Below are 24231 nucleotides of genomic sequence, written 5' to 3' on the forward strand. Positions count from 1 at the left end.
AAACTAGTCGTAGCCAAGATCACGTCTCGCTAGGCATTGTCAGGAAATGCGTCAACTGCAGACGTCATTATCGTTTCCTTTTTATCCTCTCTCACGCTATGGACCAACGTAGCTTTCGATGTCCTTGTTTCGAAACTTTTATATCTCGCGTTTTATTAGCATTACTGATAAAAAGGGTAAATTATACATATGCTAATACATAGATCGCAGATCAATATTTTATCGTAATCTCTTCGTATTAAAATCGAAATCGGACAAATTAACATGCTCGTTAAACAGAATCCATTGATTATTCATATTTTTTTAAATAAAAAAAAAAATTATTCTCCGGGGAAAAATTGCAACATCGGGGCGTCGAATCTTGGTTGAATTGATTACACGTTTGATCGTTTCTCTCTGGTGATCGGAGGTCCTACTCCTTCTTCTTGCGAAATTTAAAAGCGTACAATGAGAAGGATTCGAAGGAGGCCGAGGGGAATCCGCGAATTCAATGCCCGGATACACGGCGAGCTGTGATGATTACACGGTATCCAGTACCATTCCGCTCCCATGTACTCCCATGTACCCCTCTGTTGAAAGGCTCAGAGATAACGTGTCATCCTTCGCATTGTCTCTGTCTCTTGTGTGAATTTTGTAATGCGTGCGTTGCATCCCGATCCTAAAATCGCGCGTAATTTAAGGTCGTCGTCGAGTACGCCCTAAATGAGAGCCGTGTAGAGTTGCACGTGATTACGTTAACTCGTGCAAAATCGTGTGATCCGCACACACGCGCACGTTGCGTCGAAACAAAAGCGCGTACGAGCGTGCGGCGGGTACACGTAGAAAATTGCATTTTGTCGTGTGGCACTGGTGAAAGGGAAAAGATACCAGCCAGACCTAGATACCTCGGATCTCTTTATCGGATCTCATTTATATTCAGCAAAGTTCGAGTCGTTTTTAAGATTTTTCATTTTCTTCCTTGTCGCGAACTTTTATGCCACTTGATATTTATAATAATTTTTATAATGTAATAACTTATAACTGTGTTTGGATATTGTTATAAGTTTGTAAGATTGTCGTGTGTCGGTTTGTTACACGGATAAAATATATTTTTCTAATAATTTAATTATGTAATTTGACAAGTAATTGAATTTAAGTAAAAAAGATGTAAAAAAAAAGAATAGAATAGGAGGAGTGTCCCATTTAACCTGTCGAAATTTATTCGTTCCGTTGTTCATGATTTGTTTTATTGATGCGAAACTTTCTGTCAATACTTATTTTTATGCGCACAAGCCTATCGGAAATCACTGATCAAACTCGCATTTTTCGCGCCTCTCTTTTTCTATTTTTATACATAGTAGACTAGACTACTGTACATAGTAGAATTTTTACCAGTTTTTTATCAGGACAATGCATGGTTTAGGAATTAATCTTGCACGTAACAAAAAAAAAATATAACGTTTCATTTACGTCGGATATCCACGCGTTTTTGATAAAACGCAATGCTACGTGATCGCTTATTATTAGTCATAGACGCACAAGAATTTAGAAAGTAACGGATCACTTATATGCAAGCTTCGATTACTTGCAACGCCCAATGCAAAACATTTTAATATTTCGATGGTTGAGAAAAGATTTCGCGTTAGAAAAATCTTCTTCTCGCGAGTGAATAATTAACAGAAAGTGAGAAATTCATTTGCAATATGATAAAACGAATTGAATACATCTTTCTTACTTTCATTCCACTTAAGTACATTGATACAGAACATTGGAGAGCGATCGATCGAAGTACTTCGACGATTAGATCACCAGATGTCCTTGTGAAATTGAACTAACGAGATTTCGTTCACTTCTATTCCCTATGATTTTTCATTTTATATCTTTGTTCTTTTCCTCCTATCCCTTTTCTCTTTTCTAATTTTCTATTTTCCTTTATTCGTTCCTTCCTTTTTTTCGTTTGTTCTTTAAAAATTCAATGCCATCACAATTTATACAATCAAAATTTTCCTTGACAAAAATTCTCGTTAACGAGCATATCTAACCTAAAAATCTACATCATTTTTTCTAGTTATCTCCAACAAGTTTGCTACGAAAAAATATATCCAAAAAAAAAAGACGAAGAGGAGAAAAATGAAGAAAAAGAAACGTCGCGCAAGCTAATTTTAGTGGATGTGTTTCCACGATGGTACACAGGAACGCCCTCAGGTAACCATCTTACCAAACTAACTCTTTTTCTTCTCATCGTATTAGAAACATAGCTATTGGATGTCGAACATAACCATACACTTTTCTAACCTATTCTTCATCCGTCTCGCATTATTTCCAGAGAATAAATGAAAGAGCAGAAATGGATTACTCTCTTGGATGTAATTGATCACGAAGACAATGGATTCCTCTATTTGTGACAACATCGTCCATCTCAGGTTTGGGTATCGACGGCAGGTGAAAGCAAGGCAGAATATACATTCCTCCACGGTGTCCAGTGGTACTTTTTCCGTGTAATTACTTTAATAATTCGTATCGACTTCCACTGGGAACTCCTTTCGCTGGACACGCAAGTTGGCTCGTTTCTTGGTCTCTATATTTGCTAGGTATACACAACTATCGATTGAACGTGGAATTTAGGACAACTTCGTTTACTTTTCCTTACGTAATTAATTTATTTTTACGTATTAATATATTTGAAATTGGAAATATTGTTTTAATCTTAATTATAAGTTTATTTTAGCGGATATATTTGTTGGAAAGTCGCATTTATAATTATGTATAATCTTGTGTGATGGTACGTTAATAAAGAGAATTTTATTTATATTATTTGTTATTGTATTCAAACTAATCTTTAAAAATCTTCAATATGTATGTAAATAATTCTTTGTTATCAAGTTTCTTCGTTTATTAAGTCTCCATACTCTTCGCAGAACTTCCATTTTCTTCGTTACCTTGCTTGAAGCAGAAAAAGAAGAACACAATTTGTCGCTACTCCAGGGAAACACTAAGGGAAGTAATGAAATTATAGAGGATTCTCGCCGGATGGCAAACATGACCGAGAAATTCTCGAAAGACTTGGCTCGATCATTTTTAGAAACATTATTGGTTCAAAGATATTGTTACAAGAAAAAATAACCTTGTTTATCGTAAATTTAATTGTTAATTATTTAATGCAATGTCGGGCAATCGTTGTAATTATTCTAACCTCAAAAGTATCCACAAATTCCACACGTTTCTATATCAATTAAAATCCACTAAATGTAACAAAGAGAGAGGCATTCGCCAAGAATCTTAGTTTAATTTAAGTAATATCGAAGCGTGAAGTTAACGAAACATAAGAATGTTAATCTCTTCAATTCGAATTACAAAGATTGCTCGAATAATACTTACGTTATTGTTTTGTATTACACGCCATTCCCATCGACGAATTGTCGATTCTCTCTACTGAAGATTATCAACTCGCGATTATCAACTCGTTTTAAACTCGATTAAAATTAGAATTGATAACTGTCTTAAGTGAAGCGTATTGCACAGATTTATCGCTTTAGCATGAACGGAAGCAACGATAAAGATTAATTATACTTTATGGTAGGCTCGTAATGATACGTCTTCGTAAAAATATTTATTTAGTCTATTTCACTTTTATTATTGTTTTTAAAAAAGAAAAATGATTCAATTGTTTTTGCGTTTGATTTATCTAACCTCAAAGAATTATTACTCTGCTACATTTCTATTAATCTTTGCATTAAAATATGTGCAAGATATGCTTTAATTCTTTTAAAAGAATAAAATTGAAAGAACAGAATGAGTCACGGTGAAAGATACTTTCTAAAACTGATGCTTCTCACATTTAAAATTTTTACACAGTTTTTAACTCGCATTATTATAAAAACAAAATCTACCGTATCTTAGAATTTCTATTCCAAAAAGAGAAAAACTGGAACATCCTTTTTATACATTTTTCAATCTAACAAAATAACCATGTCTATTAATTAAAAAAAAATATCCTTAAAGATAAACAAATATGTCTATTATTACAGTTTTCAAGTTAGAATAATCGAAAAGAAGGAAAAAAAAAAAAAAAAAGAAGAAATATCGAACAAGATTTATCTTCTAAATTTTTCAAAACGCCTCCAATCTCCATCACGCGTAGGCGTATATTCGTTAAATCGTGAAAAAGAGACGTTCCACTTTTGTCTTTTTTCCACTATTGAAACACGGTGTATCGGGGGAACGGGGTTACCACGATCGTTGTTTCTTCCCTGTCGTAGGTGTGGAAGATAGAACGCGGACAGATGAGCATAGAGAAGGAATCGGGAAGAGAGGAGATCGGTACGCGTGCAAGGTGAGGACAACGTGGCGTGGATGAGCAATGAACTTGACCGGAAGTAGGTCAGGGTAAACAAACCTTCCTCGTGCTCAATGAGCATCTTTGCAGCACCGTGATCTTTCGAGTATGACCAATCTAACGAGTAAGCTCGTAAAATTAATGATTAATTTATTAATTTATCAAACAACTGTTACACACATTTATCTTTAATATTTTTTTATTATACAAATATACTTTTTTTTTCTTTTTTTTGGGAATAATAAAATACTTTTATCTCTTCTTGTATTCAAGCGACATGTAACAAAAATTGATCCACTTTCAAACGTGCAAGACACCTTTCACATATTTATTTACTATCTTTCGCCGGCCAGCTCAAAAATTACAGCGACACGACAACTTCTTGCACGCAACGACCCGACATTTAATGGAAAGTACACAATAATTTATCTACGATATCCCTCGATCATTTCGTGTTATTATCATATATACATCATTAATAAATCATTTGAAACACTCTCGGAGGAAGTTTCCGTTCCAAAGATTAGACAGACGTTTTTTACGATTTGCCGTTAATCGTTATCGAAGAAATGAATATTGCCCGATAATCAGGCTTGTAATGCACGCTTTATCGACGCTTCGCGTGTGCGAATTAAAGAAAAATCTCGCAGAAACACACGTAGAAAGAAACTTTCGTGAGAAACTTGAGCGGGCGAGACCCGGCTACCTATAAAGGTCAGTCAGTATAACAATGCTAAACTTTAAACTTCTCCTCTAATGGAATCGATCCACTCTCCGTTACGTCTCTCCCCTCCTCCTCCTGCTGCTCCCCCTTCCCCCCTCCCGTGACCAGAGTTTACACGACTAGTTCGGCTAACGAAATTCGTGCGATGCGCATGAAAAAGTGGATCACGTAACCGTGGAACCTTCGACTTGGAATTTTAATTCGCGTTACATCACGCGCCCGTTCAACGTGTAATTGAAAAACGGGAACAAAAACGGCAATTAAAAACGGAAATAGGGAATGAGATATAAATTATGAATTTTAAGCGAGATTTTTATCAACGTTCTTCTTCTTTCTTTTCTTCTAACATTTCTACGCGTAATCGTCTCGATTCTCATCTTTTACGTGGAACGAAAGAAAACAGAATTTCAACATAATTGTTTCGAGCGTTTATCATGGGATCGAGAATCCATTTTTATTTTTTTTTTTTTAGCGATATTGATTTTTCAATTGTCGTTCTCCATGCGTAGGCGAAGCGGTGAGTGAAAAGTGGGTATGGAATTTTTGTTCGATTAGCATTCCATTACACGCGTGGATCCCTGTTTGCGGAAAGTTCGTGAAGAATTCTGATCGTCCAAGATTTTATGATTACCGTCGTTTCTATCGTTGGCCGATTCATGGCTTTCATTAAACTTTTGCGCCTGATAAATTTCGAATGTCGCGTGTCGGGCCGATTTCTTGCGAATGAACGAACATTTTTTGTTTCTTCTTACGTGTATTGTACGAGTTTTTCGTAATATCATTGATTTAATTAAAAATTGATGAAAATATTTTGCGTGTATATATATGTGTGTTTTCGTCGCATACATATATTACATTAAAACAGGTTGCACTTATTATTCGATAAATATTTTTCGTGAGAAAGATCTTGATCTATATAACTTGACATTTCACGATACCTACAGAGATTACGTTTAATATTCAATTCTACAATTCTTTTATTATTTTTTTACTGTCATTTTAATTTGTAATTAATTTAGATTTAAATTACATCTCCAATTAATATTATGCTTTACATATTTATATAAAAATTGGTTTTTGGAATAGATTCATAAACATAATAGATAAATCAGATATTAGAGCCATCTCTTAGGCGCGCAAATTTTGCATCGCAAATATAGACAAGGAGAATAAGTAGTGAGAAAAGGACAGAGATAGACAAAAATATTGAAATCAGCGCCATCTTCAGAGTGCCGCAAATGAAACTCACAAAGAAAGGATAGAAAATAGTAAGAGAAGGATGGAGATAGGATAAGAATTGACTGCTAGCGCCATCTCTCGAGAATCAATCATTTCATTAAAGAACAATCTTTCTAGAAGTTCTCAGAGATGGCGTTGATGATCAATTCTTACCGTATATCTGTCCTTCTCTTATTATTTTCTATCCTTTCTTTGTGAGTTTCATTTGCGGCACACTGAAGATGGCGCTGATTTCAATATTTTTACCCTATCTCTATCCTTCTTTCATCATTTGTTCTCTTTATCTATATTTGATTGCATTATATATTTATATTATAATAAAAAACTAAAAATTGGTCATAAACATGATACGTAATAATATAGATTAAACGCGAAAAATAGAATTAATAGAATGCAATCAAGGAAAATAAAACATCGAAGCATTACTGGAAAATAAATAATTTAGAAAATTACGATTACGAGGTCAGATGGAAAGGGAGGCAGACCGATTTGTCGCGATGTGCTTAAATTGTGAAAACTGGATCGACCAGTTCCGGTTCGCACTTTCCATTGGTACGTATGAAAATTTCAATAGGTTGAATAGATTCGTAACACTCGAAAACAAATAACAAAAACTGTATTCAAGTTCTGGAGTTTACGAAATATTTCTTCCTAGCGTGAAAGTTTCTTTCGATGCTTGATCCACTGATTGCTAAAAATATAAAATTTGTCGTTTTAAAGATATTCTCAGAAGTTGAATAATTGCATTGAATAACTTGATTATGTAACGTTATTTAACATGAAAATTATCTCTATCATGTATTATTTATGGGACTTTTTACATAGTATTAATATTTCTTTGGCATTATAATAATAAGTGAATTATTCAAAAATCAACTTCTTCTGTTTACTTTACTATTGTATTTTAAATTTATTTAAAAAATGAATAAATCACATTTAAATAATCTCCGAGAACGAAGATAATTCGTTCTTAAATAATTAGCTGGATGCTTCTTCGATAAAATCACTAAGTTTATCTCGACTTTGACTTTCACTGTTCGCACAAGGTCTAGGACATTCACTCAAGTGAGACAGAGTTCTTCTTATGTCAAGAAAGTACTCTCTGAAAACTTCTCGACATTAGATGCATTGTAATTCATATTAATATTCTTTTCCAATAAATAAACAAAAATAAATTATTTTGGATATTAAAAGCTTGCTTTATTTTTAATTTTATGAATATAATAACGATTCTTATCACCTTTTGTCATAAGTACGTTTTATCGGAACATCGAGAACGCCGACCAAGTTCCAGAATTCGATCTAAACAACAGTCATATACATATATATACATTTATATATGTATATATATATATTTCTTTTTTTTAAATATATATCGATAATTATGTTTATATTTTTTCTTATTTTAGTTTCTTTCCTTTTTTTCTTTTTTTTTTTTTTTTTTTTAATCTTTTAATTCTTTTTGTACGATCACCCGATCTGGACTTGGTCCGGACCTTCTTTGCCTCATACATATGATTTCAATTTCGTTCTTCGAGAATCGATTGATATCGCCGATCGAATCACAATTCCATTTTCAAATTCTATCTAAATATCTTAAATTTAATGTTGTTCGTTCGTTTCCTATCGTTTAGGAAGTAATAACATTACAGACGTGTGTGTGTGTATGTGTGTGTTGATCTACATATCTTTCGTCTGGATCAGTGTTGCCTGATTGTTTCTCCACCTCGGTGAAAATGATCGCGGAAAAAAGATAAAATAAAAAACGTATTAACTTGTATTTCGACCTTCCTTCTCCTCGTACACTTTTAAATATCGATCGATCTTGACACGATATAGTAATATTTATGCAAAAGTATGCAAAAAGAATTTTTTTTTTTTTAAATAAATAGATCGAGGAACACTCATCCAGAGAGGATATAGTATTCGCGAAAAATATATGTGTGAAAATCGAATTCATCCTGGTCTCTCCCTCCATTTTCTTTCTTTCTTTCTTTCTTTCTTTCTTTCGTGTGTTGTTTTCTGTGTTCCCCTCTCGACCGTCCCTCCTCTCCCCCTTAACGGCTAAAACACTTTAATAAAGATTCATATAACACGAAGAAATTGGAGCATGCAAACTCGAAAGTGCGTGCACGAAGATAATATAATGAATATGCGCGTGAATTTACGTGAATCGCTCGTGTGTCCTTTGCGTGCCCGCATTCCCGAAAGAAACGAGTCGAAATAGAAACGAGTGAGCGAGCGAGCGAGCGAGCGAGCAATACTTAAACGCGTTTTGAAATAGCAATTTTTTTTCCTTTTTTTTTCCTTCATTTCAATTAGCGAAAATGGGAAATGGTTTTAAAAGTCGAAGAAACAATTTTTTCACTTTTTACACACCTATTGGAAGTACAAAATTGGAAGAGTAGAAAAAGACGACGTTGTAAAACGCGAATAGTGTGTTCGTTCGAAGCGTCGGCTGCTCGTGGTCGACCATTTTAAATTTCGTACCGACGATACAAGCTAATCGTGTATAGTCGTTCACGGCCTGTTACGGATGACGGATCCCTGTTGCCATTTTGTCGACTCTCTCGACAACCGACCCTTCGACATGATTCAATGTAATTGTACACGCGTAAAAGATAAAATTGGATGGATACACCATTTACTTAAACGTGTTTACAAATTCTATGAGAAAAAAAAAAGAAAAAAAGAAAAACATTATAAATTCGTACAAATTCAATTATTATTATTATTAATTTCATTAACGATTCCATGCGTATCCATGCAATTTACACGAAAGGAATGTCACTAGGAATGACTAATAGAAAATATATCATGACATTTATCAATCGTGCGATTTAAAATTAACAAAAATCGAAAATCCATTAATCAGGAAGGAAGAATATTCGATCGGCAAATTTTAAATCGCACAAAAATCGTTACGCATTCCTCTAAAAAAAAAAAAAATGAAATTGAAACTGAAACGGTTATCACAAGTTTCTCAAGCTTGCTTAAGAAAATTCGTTGACTAGATGACAAAAAAGAATCGCCTATCTCTCTTTCTCTCTCACTCACTCACTCACTCACTCTCTCTCGTATTTCACATACACGCTTCTCGCACGCCTCTTAGTATTCAGTGTGTTTCTACAAGTATGTATGCGTTCTTGCTTCCTCGTGAATTAGGCCCACAATTGGCGGATGAATAGAGAGCGCGAATTATTATATCTGAACCCTTTGAAGCGCGAATCATTTCCTCAATTCTCTTGCGTATAAATTTGATTTATATTATTGGATCGATTATTGGATCGATCCAAGCAGAGATGCGAGATAAAGTTGCGATTTATGATGCATCTTGTAATAATTTTGTAAATTTTAATAAATATCATTTTAGATCAATATATATGTAAAATTTAAATTAAATATATTTTTTTTATCACTAGGAATTGTCCTTCTTCGATATAACAAATTGAGTTATAAAATATGATAACATACAAATATTCATTTTTTTTTATTATAAAAAATTACATCCAAATTTAAATCTATCTTTAAATTTGTCCTAATTTTTTTTTCCTTTTAATGTCTCTTTTAATACAAAAATACACACGTATATATTAGATCATATCAAAGTAAAAGCGCGATACAAATTGATTCGAGAGAAAAACAATAATATAATAAGAAGAAAAAAAATAAAATTAAGCATAAAAAAAAAATATTCGTAACGCTTCAAAGGGTCAAATATAAGCGAAGATGTAAGTACATGAAAGGATATAATTTTTTTTTTCATGCGAATGGAAGAAACAGCGAGAAAAGGATCGATGGAGGAATGATTCGGGAAATATGATGATGATGGTGCACTGAAATTCCGAGTTAGAAAAGCGAGAAAAAAAATGGATATTTCTCCTTCCTTTCAGCTTTCTCGTCTCTCGGCTGGCACGAACCGTAAAATCGCGGTTAGGAATAATTGATTCAACGCGTTTTATTTCCCTCCTCGAGCATGTTCGAGCCATGGTGAAAATCAATTGGAAATATTATCGTATTCAAAAAATATATTCCTTCATTCTAGCCTCGATTATTTTTCCACTTTAGTCGTGAAATGTAGTATTTGAATAAAAAATACAAACGAGTTATTTATATACGGTCCTTGAATACGTTTCAAATAATTGTTACAATATCTTTCATCGTTTCGTATAATTCGTGTAATTGCAACGTTGCGTTTATTAACGCTTTTGCGACGTTGCAACTATCGTGATTATCCAGAAATGGTAGAATAATGGTGTAAATAAATAAATAAAGAAAGAAAGAAAGAAACATAGCGTTTCGAGAACAAAAACACAAGAAAAAGAAAAAAAAAAGAAACAAAAGAAACGTTTATGGACGAAGAAAGTTACAAACTCTGGAATGTTATCTAATCGCGAAACTAGGTTATGAGCTATTGTTACGAGGACAACGATATCTATTATCGTTATAAAAATAGTAATAGAACCGGTGTCGAAGAAACGTTTATTTTCCTCCCTTTTATTGTGTTTCTCCGTTTTCTTTCAGGCATCTTCACACGCATAAATATATATTTCACGGTTTCTTCATCGAATTACCATATAACTAGATTTCCTGGTACAAATAAATGCTGGTAATTCTATTATAAATTCAATATCTCTTTTCCTTTTTGCCTTACTTCTTAAAATCTTTAAACTTGATATGTTCTCCGATCTAAGCACGAACGATATTATTATGGTAAAATTCCGAACTACATCGACCGTGTAAACTTTAAATCCCGTTAAGTTTCACGAATTTTAAACACGGAAGATACAATCGCCATTCGTTCGACATTCTTACTACACTCATGCTCGAGGAGATGATGGACTAACGCGTGAAAATGTGCGTTGGAACAAAGAATTCGTTAATATATTAAATACTATTTAAAGAGAATAATTTTGAGACACTTGGAAAAACGTCTCAACGATAAAAAGATTAAATAATATCTGATTTCGCGAACGACGAATAGGCTAATAAAATAGAATCGTTTAAACGATTTTAACGCGCGAAAATCGTAACAAGAGATAGCGCAAATTAAAAAATAAAAATAGACTAAAAATTGTACAACGTGTAACTATATTGATTGAATATATTATATAATTTAACTTTTTTTTCTTTTTTTATTAAAATAAACGATATAAACATACGTGGAATATTACATTATAGAATATCAAATTAATGGGCTCTTTTCGTCGTTCGTGAAATGGAAGAAACAGCTCGTCGAGCGAAATTTCTCGGCTAGACGAGACCGTCGCGGAATAATATATTTGTCTTTTTTGTTTCTTTTTCTCTTTTTTTTTACATTTTTTTTTTTTTTTTTTTTGTTTCAACTTTTCTTTCTTTTTAAATCTTCGAACACCTCACTGTCACCGATAACGATTTTGTAGCAGCTATATCTACGACACCGATGGACGAAACGGATCGACGAGGATAATATTCCCGTTGGCCAGGAAATACTCTCGTGTACACTTTCCTTTTTTTTTTCCCTCCTCTTAAAACTCTCTTTACATCTCTCTTATATCTCTTCTTCGTCTACTTTTTTGACTAATGCACGGCTATCAAATGTTTCGCGCTATTTTTCGATACGTTCCCCTCTTCCCCCGTACAAACGGGAGGTATACTTTCAAAATACTCGGTTTATCACTTTCTCAAACAAGGAATAGTTTGAGAAACGATGATTGAAAAAAGAATAAATATACCTTTCCTTAAGTTATTCCCCTGACGATAAGCCGATGGCGCGCACGTCGTCGTTTTCCCTTATCTTACACCAGTTCCAGAAAAAAAGACGCTATCTAGATTATTTCTAGACGAGAATATACATATACATATATATATATTTTTTTATCAAATTTATCAATGCACTCGTTCCAATTTATAAAACCGAAATGTATCTATTGATAATTTTTCTCCCCCATTGGTATGCTCCTTGAGAATTGATTGTACAACGTGTAAACAACAACTTTCCAAAGCGCTTGTTAACGAATCTACCAATATTCTACTCTAGAAACGAGAATAATCCTTCCCAATAAATCGGTAACGTTTCTACTACATTTTTCATCTCTTTCTCGTCCTCCTTCCTCCCTAACGCGTTACATTTATCTCCCAATCATCGAGAACAAAACGATTCGAAACGATCGAGGCGCATACCACGCCGGGATTTAAAGATCGGAAACAATGTTGGGGCGATTAACCCCAAAGTTGAAAATTTCGAATAAAGTCACTTTACGCGGATTTGCCAATCAATACGATTCTCGATTCTCCAAATTTTTCATTCAACAATTTTCATTCAATTTAGATTATCGACTTATTCCTGGAGTAACTTTATTCGTAAATTTCGGCCGATTTAAATTTTCCCCCTTCCCCCCCAATCCCTTCTAGCTAAAACGACTACGGTGGATGTGGAAACGTGGCGTTTCTCAGTCTATGTCGATCACATCCGGATTCTCCGCTGATCCCTTTCGCTGGCGCTTATTTCGGCGCAGCAGGACCGTCCTCAGGATGCTCGGTGATCGTAGACCCGCGACTTCCGGCCGCGGGGCATGCTGCTACGCGGCCTTGTGCCTCTTCCTCTGCTCCCTCCTCGTTTGATTCGACGCGCCTGGACTTCCAGATCCTTTCTCGCAATCGGCGGTCGGCAACGGTTTCAACTCCCTGCAAATTAAAAACAAGGTGTATTGAAACAATTCTAATTGTTGCCCCTCTCCTCGACTTTGTTCTCAACGAAAGAAACCTGTAATTGAGAAGTTCCTCGTCGTCGGGCACTCTGGATATGAGGTCGAGGAGCTCGTTGTTGGGGACCGAGTGAGGCCTGACGATCTTCCTCGAGAATTTGTTCACGCCCCACGTTAGGATGAGGTATCGAAGGGGGATGAAGTAGAGGACAACGGCGCCCAGGATCGCCAATATCATGGCCAGGTAACTGAGGTAAGGGACAGTGAAGTTGAAAAGATTCTTCACCCTTTCGCAGAGGCTCGCTATGTAGCCGATCGAGTTTTGCACGGTCTGGGTCACCTCTTGAATCGCTTGCAACCGCTCCTTCAGACTTTTCTTCTCTTCCTGGGGGGGAAAAAAAGGAGAATCATCGTTTTTTTTGACGATGGAGAATATATTTTGATGCTCGATAGAGAAACGTTTGAAACAGGAAACAACGAAAGGTTGAAGTTTAATTTTTAACACGTTTGACCTCGTTTTGCCCGCTGATGTAGACGTTCAATTTGACGAATCGAAGAAAGGAGACCAAAATACGACTGTTCGTTCGTGACACGTGTACGTGAGCATGTAATATTCATCGGAAATGAATCTTTAGTTATCGATGGCCAAATATCTGTTTTATCTATTTTATAAATTTTGCATGGTTGGAAGTAGGTATTCGACCAAAATTTCAATTTGCATTTTTGAAAAAGGAAAATGCTCTTTAATTTAAAATAAACTCACTTTATCCTTGTCGTCGTCGTCGTCGTCGTCGTCCCCGGGAGTAGCTGGCCCTTCGTCGATCTCGTCGTGAAAGTGCGAATGGGTGGTGTGATGGGTCAAGGATGTACCAGTTATCATCGCGACCTGTCCGGAAATCCATTGTTTCAATCCATTTCCATCCCCGTAAAGCTGGCAGGCAGTAAAGGGTGTGGACATGCAGCAATGCAGGTAAAAATCAAGCAAGTTGATTCATCGTATATGGAATCGTACACGATAATGCTAAATAATGGAGAAAACTGGAGAAATTTGTGTAATTTTAATACGAGAGGTGGTTCTGATGGTAAATCTATGGAAAAAGCAATAAATTTTTAGGCACTTTGTTCTTATTGAATCAATATGTGCAAAGTATTCAGGGAACGCATTCTTCTTGGAGAGTAAATATGCGTTGCGACTACTTATATGCATTAAATTCCAGGCGATAAAGTTTCATTGGGAGCATACTTAAATACGTGGCAAGGAGAAAAGGTAAAATCGATTCAACTTTATTGCCTATGCTGAGTACATACCTGTGTAGATCTGATTTTAGCATTTTTGGCTTTTTAAAAGGGAAATACTAGCTTCTATTGACTAGTATCCAATAAAAATGAAAAATTTAGTGCGAGGTTTATTACTTTGCTGAACGGGATACATTCTACTAGTCTACAGAATTATATGTTGTAAATGTCGTTAAGTAAGAATTCTTATACATTAGATTGTTACACATTTTGCAAGCTCTTTTAAAATTGGCAAATAAAAAAAGTAGGGATCAATGGAAGTAATGGATTAGCAAATATGTAAGATAAATGTGTTAACAAATGTCAATAATTCATAAAGATAGCGATAAATGTCTTAGAGAAATAGTTTTAAAAGAATATATATTTCTGATTAATTTATTTACGTACCAGATAGTATTTTAACAAGATAAGGAGTGCTATTCCAGGGAACATGTAAGGCTCAAAATAGTAACAGCCCAAAACAAAGATAACCAGTGCAAAGATGCTTCTCATTTTACTTTCCCATTCCCAGCAGCTCCTAATAATTTGAAGAGAAAAAAAAAAAAAAAAAAAAAGAAAGAAAAATAATCTATTTATCGAATGATTTTGATAAATTTTGTTTCGATACAATATTGAAATATAAATTCGTAAAGTGAATTCCCGACAAACAAATTTTTCAAATATGTATAAGAGATTGCGCATCGATCATTATTAATCATTGTCTCGACATTCATAGCGTGTCACGGACAGAAATTTATGATTAAAATATGCGATACAATTTGCGTGTGAAATGTCACGTGTATCGTTATATAATAATAAATCGGTATTTGAATAATAAAAAAAAAAGAAAAAAAAAAAAGAGAAAAAGTACTACGTACTGCACGTATTTTCCAATGTCGATAACGATAACGATGATCGCCTTCAATCTGAGAACGTTACGAAGAAACACTTGTCTCTTGAACTTTATCTCCGGTTCCATGTATTTCTTCTCTTTGGGATTCAACGTTCGTACACAGGCTCTCACAACGTTCCACACCACGGTCATTTCCAACAGAATTTGGGGGGAATTCCCTTTTGCTCGACCCCTTAATTTCTTGTCCTTCAACGCGTACCATCGTTTTTCACCGTTTCTTATCTTCAAAAGAGGTATGGCAACTTTCCCGAGAAACTCCACCTTGTGATCCCTGTCCTCGTCGTACACCGTCACCTCCAGCACCGAATTAATATCTTTCACGTTGCTGCAACGAAATTGTACGTTATTATAAATTTCACAATAACGAAAGAAAATTAAAAGTAACTCACAAAGTAAATATTTTTTGCCAGTTTGGAGCCAGCGTTTTGTACTCCGTCTGAGTCTGCAATCTAGCGTTTACCAATTCCAACACGCAGAAAGGATCGCTCTTCCCGCCCAAGTCGGCCGCCGCGAGACCTTGCGCTCTGAATACCTGGATAAACGTATACAAAATATAAATACGTGTACAGAGTGTCTCGAAAATGTGCAGATATTAACTGGAGATTCCTGAAGTAATTTCGAGCAACATTTTCCTATGCAAAAAGTTTCATTTCACTATTGTTAAGTTATTAAGAAAAAACACTGATCACGTGTCTTAGTCGAGCGGTAGTGTTGGGTATATGCCGCTGACCGAACATGAACAAGCAACATATATCGAATATTATAATTTGTATGTCGTTCGTAATATAATTCGATGTAATTTTTTATCGATAGACAAATATTTGTTACATTCGCTACTTGGCCAGTATTTTTTTTCTTTTTTTGTTAATAACTCGTCAACAAAGCCGAATATTTTTGCAAAAGAAAATTTTCCCATATTTTTGGATTATTTATATTTTTTCACGAATCTTAAAAATCAGAAAGCAAAAAAAAAATGGGAAATTTGACAAACCTTAACAGTTAAATGGCCAACATCTCGCAACCTCTGCAACGTGTTTCTCATTGAATATCTTTGGTACAACTGTTCGCGTTCGCGAGGAGTCTCCTCGTGGGCAGCTAGATCGCTGATCGTTTCACTGGCGGTGGTTCCACTGATGGTCAACAGCAGAAAAATGTTTCCAGAACCGTCCTCGAGATCGCGCCATAGTCTATGGGTCGTCTCGCGTTCGAGCGTTGCCAAATCTATTACCGTCTTCCCCATTAGGTCATCCTGATGGCTTTTATCGCGATCCCACACCGTCACCTCCAACTCCTGCCCTAAATAGGGATCTTCGTATAGGTGAAGATCGAATTGCTCCAACCAAACGGGATTCAAGGTCTTGTGCACCACTTTTGACTTGTACTTTTCTGTCCCAAGACTGGAGTCAAGGAGAAGACGATCGCAATTATTATTTAAACTGGAATTATTGGAATTGTTGGAAGATATCTTTGTTGTTGGAGGACGTGAATTTTTTAACGAACGATAAAATTAGTTTGATAATAGTTTGTTATATACTCGGGAATAATGATGTTTATTTATACCGAAATTTGACGTAGGGATCCGAGAGGCCCTCTATATCCATAGGTAGCAAATTCTTCGCCTCCACGAGAACGATCGTCACCACGGAGCTCCATATTTGCGACTTTAATCGTCTGTTTACATCTGCCAATCGATTGGTCCTTTGGAAATACTGCGAATGTGAAAAATATTCGTTAGAGAATCGAGAATAAAAAATTTAAAAAAATTATAAATAAGTTGATAGTTTCAAATCGAACGTGCATCGGAAAAAATATCTACTTATCTACTGTATATATTAATTTTCAACTTGTTCATTTGATTTTTATTCACGCGCACAAAGGGAATCAATCAAAGTTTAATCATAATTCTACATAATACACACATATACAGACACACATATGTATTGTATGTATGTATACGTTGAATTGTATTGTACTTTATTTTTCGAAACGGTGAACAAAATGTTTTGTGTCAAAAAAATCATGTTATGAAGTTTTTCGAAATGCGAAAAAAAAATACGAATTAAATAAAAATACAAGATTAAATGATTTTAAATGTTAACAAGAGTTTCTTATCAAATTCACAAACGTCAACAGCTCGTATCTACGAATGTTATCATTCGTTTCGAATCAAGTTTTTATTCAATCCCACATTTTAAGAGGTATCAAATCACTTAAACAAAGATTATAAATTAAACGTAGGATGATTCAGTTCCCTTCGAAGAACGTGTTGCATTTTCTAGTTTAAAACTTACTTCAGTTCTAAAATTTTGTTTTCTAATCTTTTTATTCGATACTCATAATGATTTTATTTTTCTTGAAATACAGATTAGAACCGTTGATTGATTCCCCTAAAAATAAAAATTTTATTAACGATCTATTCGTCATTAGTTTCTTTTCTTTTTTTTTTTTTTTAATTTCTCTATGTTTTTAAAAAAATTAAAAAATACTATCTGTGAATCTACCCTGTGAATATCCTCCATTTTCTCTTTAACATTGTCCTTCAGTTTATCCAACAGGTCATAGTGTTTTACATCTTTCACCTCCAAAACTTCTCCCTCCCTCGACTGATCGAACCTTTTCAATCTCGAATTCAAGTTCATAGTTTCGAATCTCGATCTTTCCGGCTTCTTCAAATGTTCAATCAATTTCATCTCCACCCTTCCCTCTCCGTCTCCCGTTCCCGAAGCGATAAATTTAGAATCGAAACTCTCTTCGATTCGTTCTTTCTCCACCGAATTCCCTCCCTCCGTGTGCAAATTATCGTTCCTCCTGTTCTGAACGGTGGAGGAACACTTTCGAGAAGATCTGCAACGATCAACGATCCAATTGTCGATAGGCAACAACCACGGATGTTTCTCCACTTTCTCGTCCCATATTTTCTCTATCTGATCCTCCAACATCCTCTCCACAGATCCCATTTTCCTTTCCAACGAAGACCTCAAAGACTCGATCCTTCTCTTTTCCTTGCATCCGATTACTCTTTCGATCGATAGGCCCTCTATACTCCGATCGCAAGAATTCTCTCTCGCGTTGATGGATAAATTCTCCAACGAGCTCCATTTCCTGATCGAAGGATTTTTTGCCTTCGTGTTTTCGTTCCACTCCCTCCCCCCCCTATTAATTTCCACGAGAGGAAAATTGGCACGACTGGTCGCGTTCAACGTATTTTCCTCCTCTCTCCCTTCGCTGTTTTTAAGAGGCGAAGGATCATCGTGCTCTTCGATTTTGTTCATAAACGTACCTTCCTCCTTCGAACGAGCCAATCTCGATCGTTGCTGTAACGATTTCTCCACAATTTGCGACACGTTCCCTTTCCCATTCTTGTTATCCCTCTCTGGACAGCTCTCGTCCGCGGTGGAAGATCGGTCGAAACGCATATTTCGAATCGCCTTTCGAAACACGGCGTCCACCTCGGTCGTCATCTCCTCGAGCGATCGATTCCTCGTCGCGAGATCCTTCTCGCATCTCTGTCGAAATTTGTTTCGATGATGGTCCCAAAATTTCTTCCATTTATTCTCGTGACTCTCCTCGTTCCCGAATCTCGAAGGTTTCAATGTTTTCGCGGAATCGGTGGGCGATTGTTTATCGAGGATATCGGTCACCTTGTCGCGTCTCGAAAAACAACCAGTCGCTCTCGACGAGCCTGCCGCCGATGATTCTGCCTCGAGCGCCGTTTGAGATTTCGGTTTTTCAAAATTTGACGTTTCTTCTTTCGAACTTTTCATCGAAGACATGTTTTGGTCAATTTCGATGACCGTCCGATTACATTTTTTCTCAGAGTCCATCATCGTTCCCGTATCCGTCGGAATAGGAAGGAAGGAAGCGAATAACGATAGAGCGATAGATAGGCAAAAGGAAAGAACGCGTTCGTGTTGCACGATTGGCTGTTGAAAAATATTTCCTTCGTGATGTTTCGTATCACTTACGTGACCAATAAACGGTCTCTTCCGCTATTTACACGCAAACACGTACTTAATTGATGTTTCTCTATGCGACACCGCGAATTTGTCTCGGTCACAATTGCTAACATAATTACGATCATTGTTGGTTTCTCTAAAAAAAAAAGTCAGATCGTTGGAAAATCTAAGTTTTAATTCGTTAAATATTTCTTGCAAAACTGTTCCACTCCGCGTGTTCCACTTCCCGTATTTATGATTTTAAATTTTCGATTTCATCGAAGTTATTTTTATATTTCGAAAGATTTTTTAATTTATAAAAAAACATTGGAAATAATGAAATTCAACGGAATGAATTTCTTTTTCGTAATATTTTCAACTTTTTTTTTTGCTCGTGATGTTTCACGCGATAACAATAACAACAATACCGTTAAATCTTCTTTTCGAATAACATTGCGCAATTTAGTTTATGCCATTAAAAGTTTCACTTCAATTTAAATTATTTCTAGAATTAAATCTTCTTCTATAGTTCTTTTAAATTCGCTTTTAAATCTTTTAAATCGTATTTTTGTTTTTCTCTTATACGTCGAAAAAACTTTATTTCTTCTTTTCTCATACGTATTTTCAAATTAACACTAATTATCAACGAGACTTTAAAAGCCAGCAGAATAGAAAAATACATGCGATAAGAAACTTGCATAAATTCTATCAAATTTCTCACTTTTCTCACTCGCACAATTTCATTAAATTCTCATAAATCTAACACTTTGTGAACACATCTTCAAATAGCATTCGATTTAAATCGATGTTGGCAAGACAGACGAACTTCTCATTCTATACGGATGACCACGTTTCTTCAACGATTTGGAATCGATCTAGATCGAACGCACAAAGCAAAATCAAAATCTTAATTTCCAATCCGATTTGAAAATCTTCTTGTTCTGGATAACCACACTGTATAAATGAGCTCTTCAAGTACAAATTGCCAGAGCACTTAGTGTCACTGAGTCATCGAAACATGGACGGTCACGTGTGCTCGAAGCTCAGATTCGACTTAACCACTTTGCAGCCAACACTTCACACCATTTTGCAATTTAACGACTTTCGATTGTTTCCATTTTGCGTGTCTTCTTTTCACGGTCGTCTATTCATTTGTACACACTTTTGTACACACAATTGCATATTGCTTTGTAACGTAAAAGATGTTGATAATAGGTGAAGATAAAAAATTTATGTAAATGAACAACACGTTGCTTTTAATACAGAAAAATTTTTCTGGTATTTTCTTTCTGGATTCTTTTGAAATATTTCATAATTTTACGTTGAAAATACATTTTACTTTAAATTTAAGTAATTAATTTAATTCATAATTTAAAATTCATATCGCGGAATATTTTAAGTGAATTAGATATAAATATAGATAAAAATATGCGAGCAATGAAATAAATAAGAAGAAAATAAAAAGAAAAAGAAATTGTTTTAGAAAACGCGAGAACCGTACTTGCTTGAATGTCGCTGTGTGACTGCTAAACGATACAGCTTAACTCGACAGCCGAACCTTTCTTTCCCTCTCCATTCCCAACAGGAGGTAAACATTACGATATCATGTATGATGTAAGTATACGTATACATAGAAACGTATAACTTTAATATGCCATTGGGCTGAATAATTGGAAATAAAGTGGTTCAAATACGTTACTCTTCTTTTTCTCAACTCTTTTTTTCTTATTTTTGCAATATTTGAAATTGATCTTTTATTTATATCGTATCGTAATGCAATTGAGAGACAATTGAGGTTAAATTTTTTAACGGATTTGAATTTTTCTATTTTCTTTTCTAATAAATAAATTCTTTTTAATTTTCAAATTCGTATTATCATATTATCATATTCGTCATATCTTTCAAAAACACGTTGTAAAGCTTTAAAATTAAGATACACGCTTAAATAAAATCGAAATTGTAAATAATAGCTACTATCGAAGTATTAAATAATGCATGCATGTTTTTACCATGTATATAATTACAGGTTACAAATAATAAAACATATCTTTATAAATTATTCATCGATGCTCGTTTTAAAATTTTTTAAAAGTTTTTTTTTAAAGATTTTATTTAAATTGTTCGATTCATTAATTTCCTTTTAAAATCCTTGATCCATGTACTTACATATATAACATACGTTAACGTTACATAAAGCAATTCTATTAATTAACACCCAGAAATCGTGTCGGCAAAATATTTCTGCGAATAGTTTTTTCCAATTTTATCATCTTATCGACACACTTACGTATCGTTATAAGAGCAAATTCAAATTATGCTTTCATAAAAAATTCCACGAAAATAAATCTAATTATGATCTTAATCGATTCCAATTATGTCTATCAATTTCACTTTCGAAGTTATTAATTCATATTCATTTCATGCATATTTATAAACGAAAAAATTCTAGATAAAAAAAATTATGACGCGAATGATAATAAAAGAGTCGAATCAATAAAGGTCATCGAATTTTTTTTCTTTTTCCTTTTTTTTTTATTTTTATTTTAAACCAGTCTTATCTAACACATATATTCCTTTTAATGTTTTAATCTTTTTCAATCGTTTTAGAATGATTCGGGTCAAATTAGAAAATCCGATTCTTCGTTCTACTTATAATCGCAAGCCTGTGATCCCCTTCAACTTTTTACCGGCAATATTGATTGTGTCGTTAAGCTCGACACGCAGAACCCTCTGGTGTGAGGCAAATAATGATCGGTTAGATCAACCTTGCGCAACTCTGCTCGTAAATAATAACATATTTTAATTAACATTAAGATTTCCTTTTTTTTTTATTCATCACAAGTTGATCCAATTTTTCCAATTCCAAGTTATATCTACAATATCAATTTATCTTATATACGATCCTTTTGCCAAACCGCAAATAATAAACCGGGCTATTTCAGTTCTTCCACTCGGTTTAATAATAAAACGAGCAATTCGTTCGTATTACACGTCTTTCCATTTCCAAAACACTTTGACGTCGTTCTTTCATGTCGATTGCATTTCAATTGCACAGCTTGTCAAAGTTCATAGTTAAGGGACTTATCGTTTATCGATATACCATGCTATCACTGCTGCTAGCCAAAACATCGGATTGTTCGTTGCACAGTTTGTTCCTTTCTTTTCTTTTTCTTTTTTACGGTCATCAATTAAAATCGGGAAAAATTAATAGCGCAAAAATAGCGCGTGTTGTTTCTTTTACGCCACATCAATCTGGACAAATCTGTTTTCCCGAGAAAATTTGGTACGAAGATATCAATTATACGTATAAATTAAAATACGATAATTAAAAAATAGATAAGATCAATCAAGCAACTCTTGAATTTTCGAGATAAAGAAAATACATTGCACGAAAAATGTATCTCTACGCTCGTCTAAAAAAATCATACGTTAATACATTTTTATTGGCTGTAGATTATTCATTTATTCGCATCGAGTTATCTTCCACGCTTAAAATTCTGTTCACAACTTGAGCTAGAAAAATAACGTTTGGCAATAGTGGCAGGACGACGCTCGTGTCGCCCCTATCGTGATAATATGGAAATACTTTCATCCAAATGCAGAAATGGTGGCTGTTTTTAACCTCAATAAGGACACAATTTGCAACCATAGAATCATCGTTTGTTCGAAAAGGATTATTTTAACTGCTATTAATATACTCTTTATTGAAAGAGGATTCAAACGTAATCGTCCACTAATTCCACTTGATTAATCCGTGGTTAAAGATGCGAGACAGCGAAGATGAGAAGATGTACACGAAAAGCAAGACTAATCTTGGATTTGATCCACAGAATCCGTTAATATCATGGCTTTCAGCTTTTCAAATTCAAATAATAAATCCTTCAATGATTTAATTTCGATCTTGATTTTAAATTTTATTAGATTGAATATATTCTGAGATAGATCGTTTGAGTTATAATTTCTATGTAATTCGATATTATATTCCTATTACACAGATTGAGAAAGACTAAGCTTTGAAATTTCGTTTGAACAGGTGTGTAATCTTGATAAGATTATCTTAATAAAATCACAAGTCTAACGCCTGTACTCGAAGCAGAAATCCTACCTAATTGTTCTGTCAACAGAAAGTTTAATTTGCCAGAGAGAACAAAGCGAGGTATCAACTGAATTTTAGATTTTCGAGCATAAACATTAGATCCACTATTTTTTTTATAATATATATAATTCAAAACTTTCTTTCGATAAATAAAAACATCGATCGAAACGAAATGGCAGAAACATGGGTTAAAATAAATACCTGTTCTTTCTCCTGTTGATTTTTCGGCCAAAGCGTGGCGGTCAGATAAATTTCGCCGAGGTGTTGTTTGGGCCTATTGTGATCCTTCAACTCCAACACGATATCTTGCGGCTGGCCCAGATCGAGCTGCGCGAGGTCGAATTGGGCCGCCCCCATGAAGTCATCCTGCAGACCCCAGTCATAGTCGAAGACCTGTCGAAACGACCAAGGTCTTTTGCTAGCTTCGAAAGAAAGAGCAAGAGAATGATAAAAAAATCGGCGACCACCACCAGACGTTCTGGATCTATTAACGAACGAACGAAAATTTCACCGTCCCTCTTTTTCTTTTTCAAATCGCCCCATAAATAATATACAATTCTCTCATTAAAATTGTCAGGATCATTCTACTCAAATTTTCTTATCACCTTTCATGTTAATTTATATCGAGAAATTGAGAACGATATTTATGGAACGGTCTAATAAAACAGATTTTTCGTTCGATAAAGAGACAAAGAAATTGAAAATAATAATCCTAATCGTGCTAGTTCGCCAGTTCGTTACAAGGATACCACAACGGCGGTCGATTTACCGGTGTCGCGTGTAATAATAATCGATAATTACAATTATTCGAACGAACGGAACAATGGAAAAATTTACCTTGAACGTAAGAGGCTGAAAAGGATCCTCTATAGGCAGAGTCACACTTTCGTCCCAAACTGGATTTAGGTCGCGATGAACGGTCCGCGACTTGTGCAACAATCGACCTCCGCTTTTCACTTTCACGTAAGGATCACTGGCGCCTGAAACGTAACAATCGATGTTTCGTTCTTTTTTTTTTTTCCCCTCTAAATTCTATCTCCAAAAGATA

At 34.8% G+C, this 24231-nt stretch overlaps 1 protein-coding gene and 1 long non-coding RNA gene across 15 annotated transcripts in view; one reads left to right on the plus strand and one right to left on the minus strand.

Annotated features, from left to right (window-relative positions):
- The window catches only part of LOC107999307 (uncharacterized), a 28988-nt gene extending 26200 nt beyond the window's left edge, over positions 1-2788 (plus strand). Inside the window, exons 2-3 of the long non-coding RNA XR_009830614.1 lie at positions 2048-2184; positions 2306-2788. This is a non-coding gene — a long non-coding RNA (uncharacterized LOC107999307). The remainder of the gene's footprint in view (positions 1-2047; positions 2185-2305) is intronic.
- Positions 2789-7453: 4665 nt separating this feature from the next.
- Positions 7454-24231, minus strand: part of LOC107999414 (multiple C2 and transmembrane domain-containing protein) — a 28306-nt gene continuing 11528 nt past the window's right edge. For 4 of the 14 annotated variants that reach the window (XM_062077369.1, XM_062077368.1, XM_062077375.1 and 1 more), the window contains 9 exons: positions 24021-24163; positions 23385-23576; positions 16713-16861; positions 16144-16549; positions 15542-15684; positions 15118-15477; positions 14648-14777; positions 13728-13895; positions 7454-13349 (listed from right to left, as the gene is read on the minus strand). In XM_062077369.1, coding sequence (XP_061933353.1) covers positions 12762-13349; positions 13728-13895; positions 14648-14777; positions 15118-15477; positions 15542-15684; positions 16144-16549; positions 16713-16861; positions 23385-23576; positions 24021-24163 — 2279 coding nt within the window. In that variant the 3' untranslated portion in view covers positions 7454-12761. Of the gene's footprint in view, positions 13350-13727; positions 14003-14647; positions 14778-15117; positions 15478-15541; positions 15685-16143; positions 16550-16712; positions 16862-17653; positions 20810-23384; positions 23606-24020; positions 24164-24231 lie in introns of those variants that run through there. The other 10 variants (XM_062077371.1, XM_062077370.1, XM_062077377.1 and 7 more) reach the window with 10 other exon arrangements.

The sequence above is a fragment of the Apis cerana genome, linkage group LG7 (genome assembly GCF_029169275.1).
Source record: "Apis cerana isolate GH-2021 linkage group LG7, AcerK_1.0, whole genome shotgun sequence".
Taxonomy (NCBI): domain Eukaryota; kingdom Metazoa; phylum Arthropoda; class Insecta; order Hymenoptera; family Apidae; genus Apis; species Apis cerana.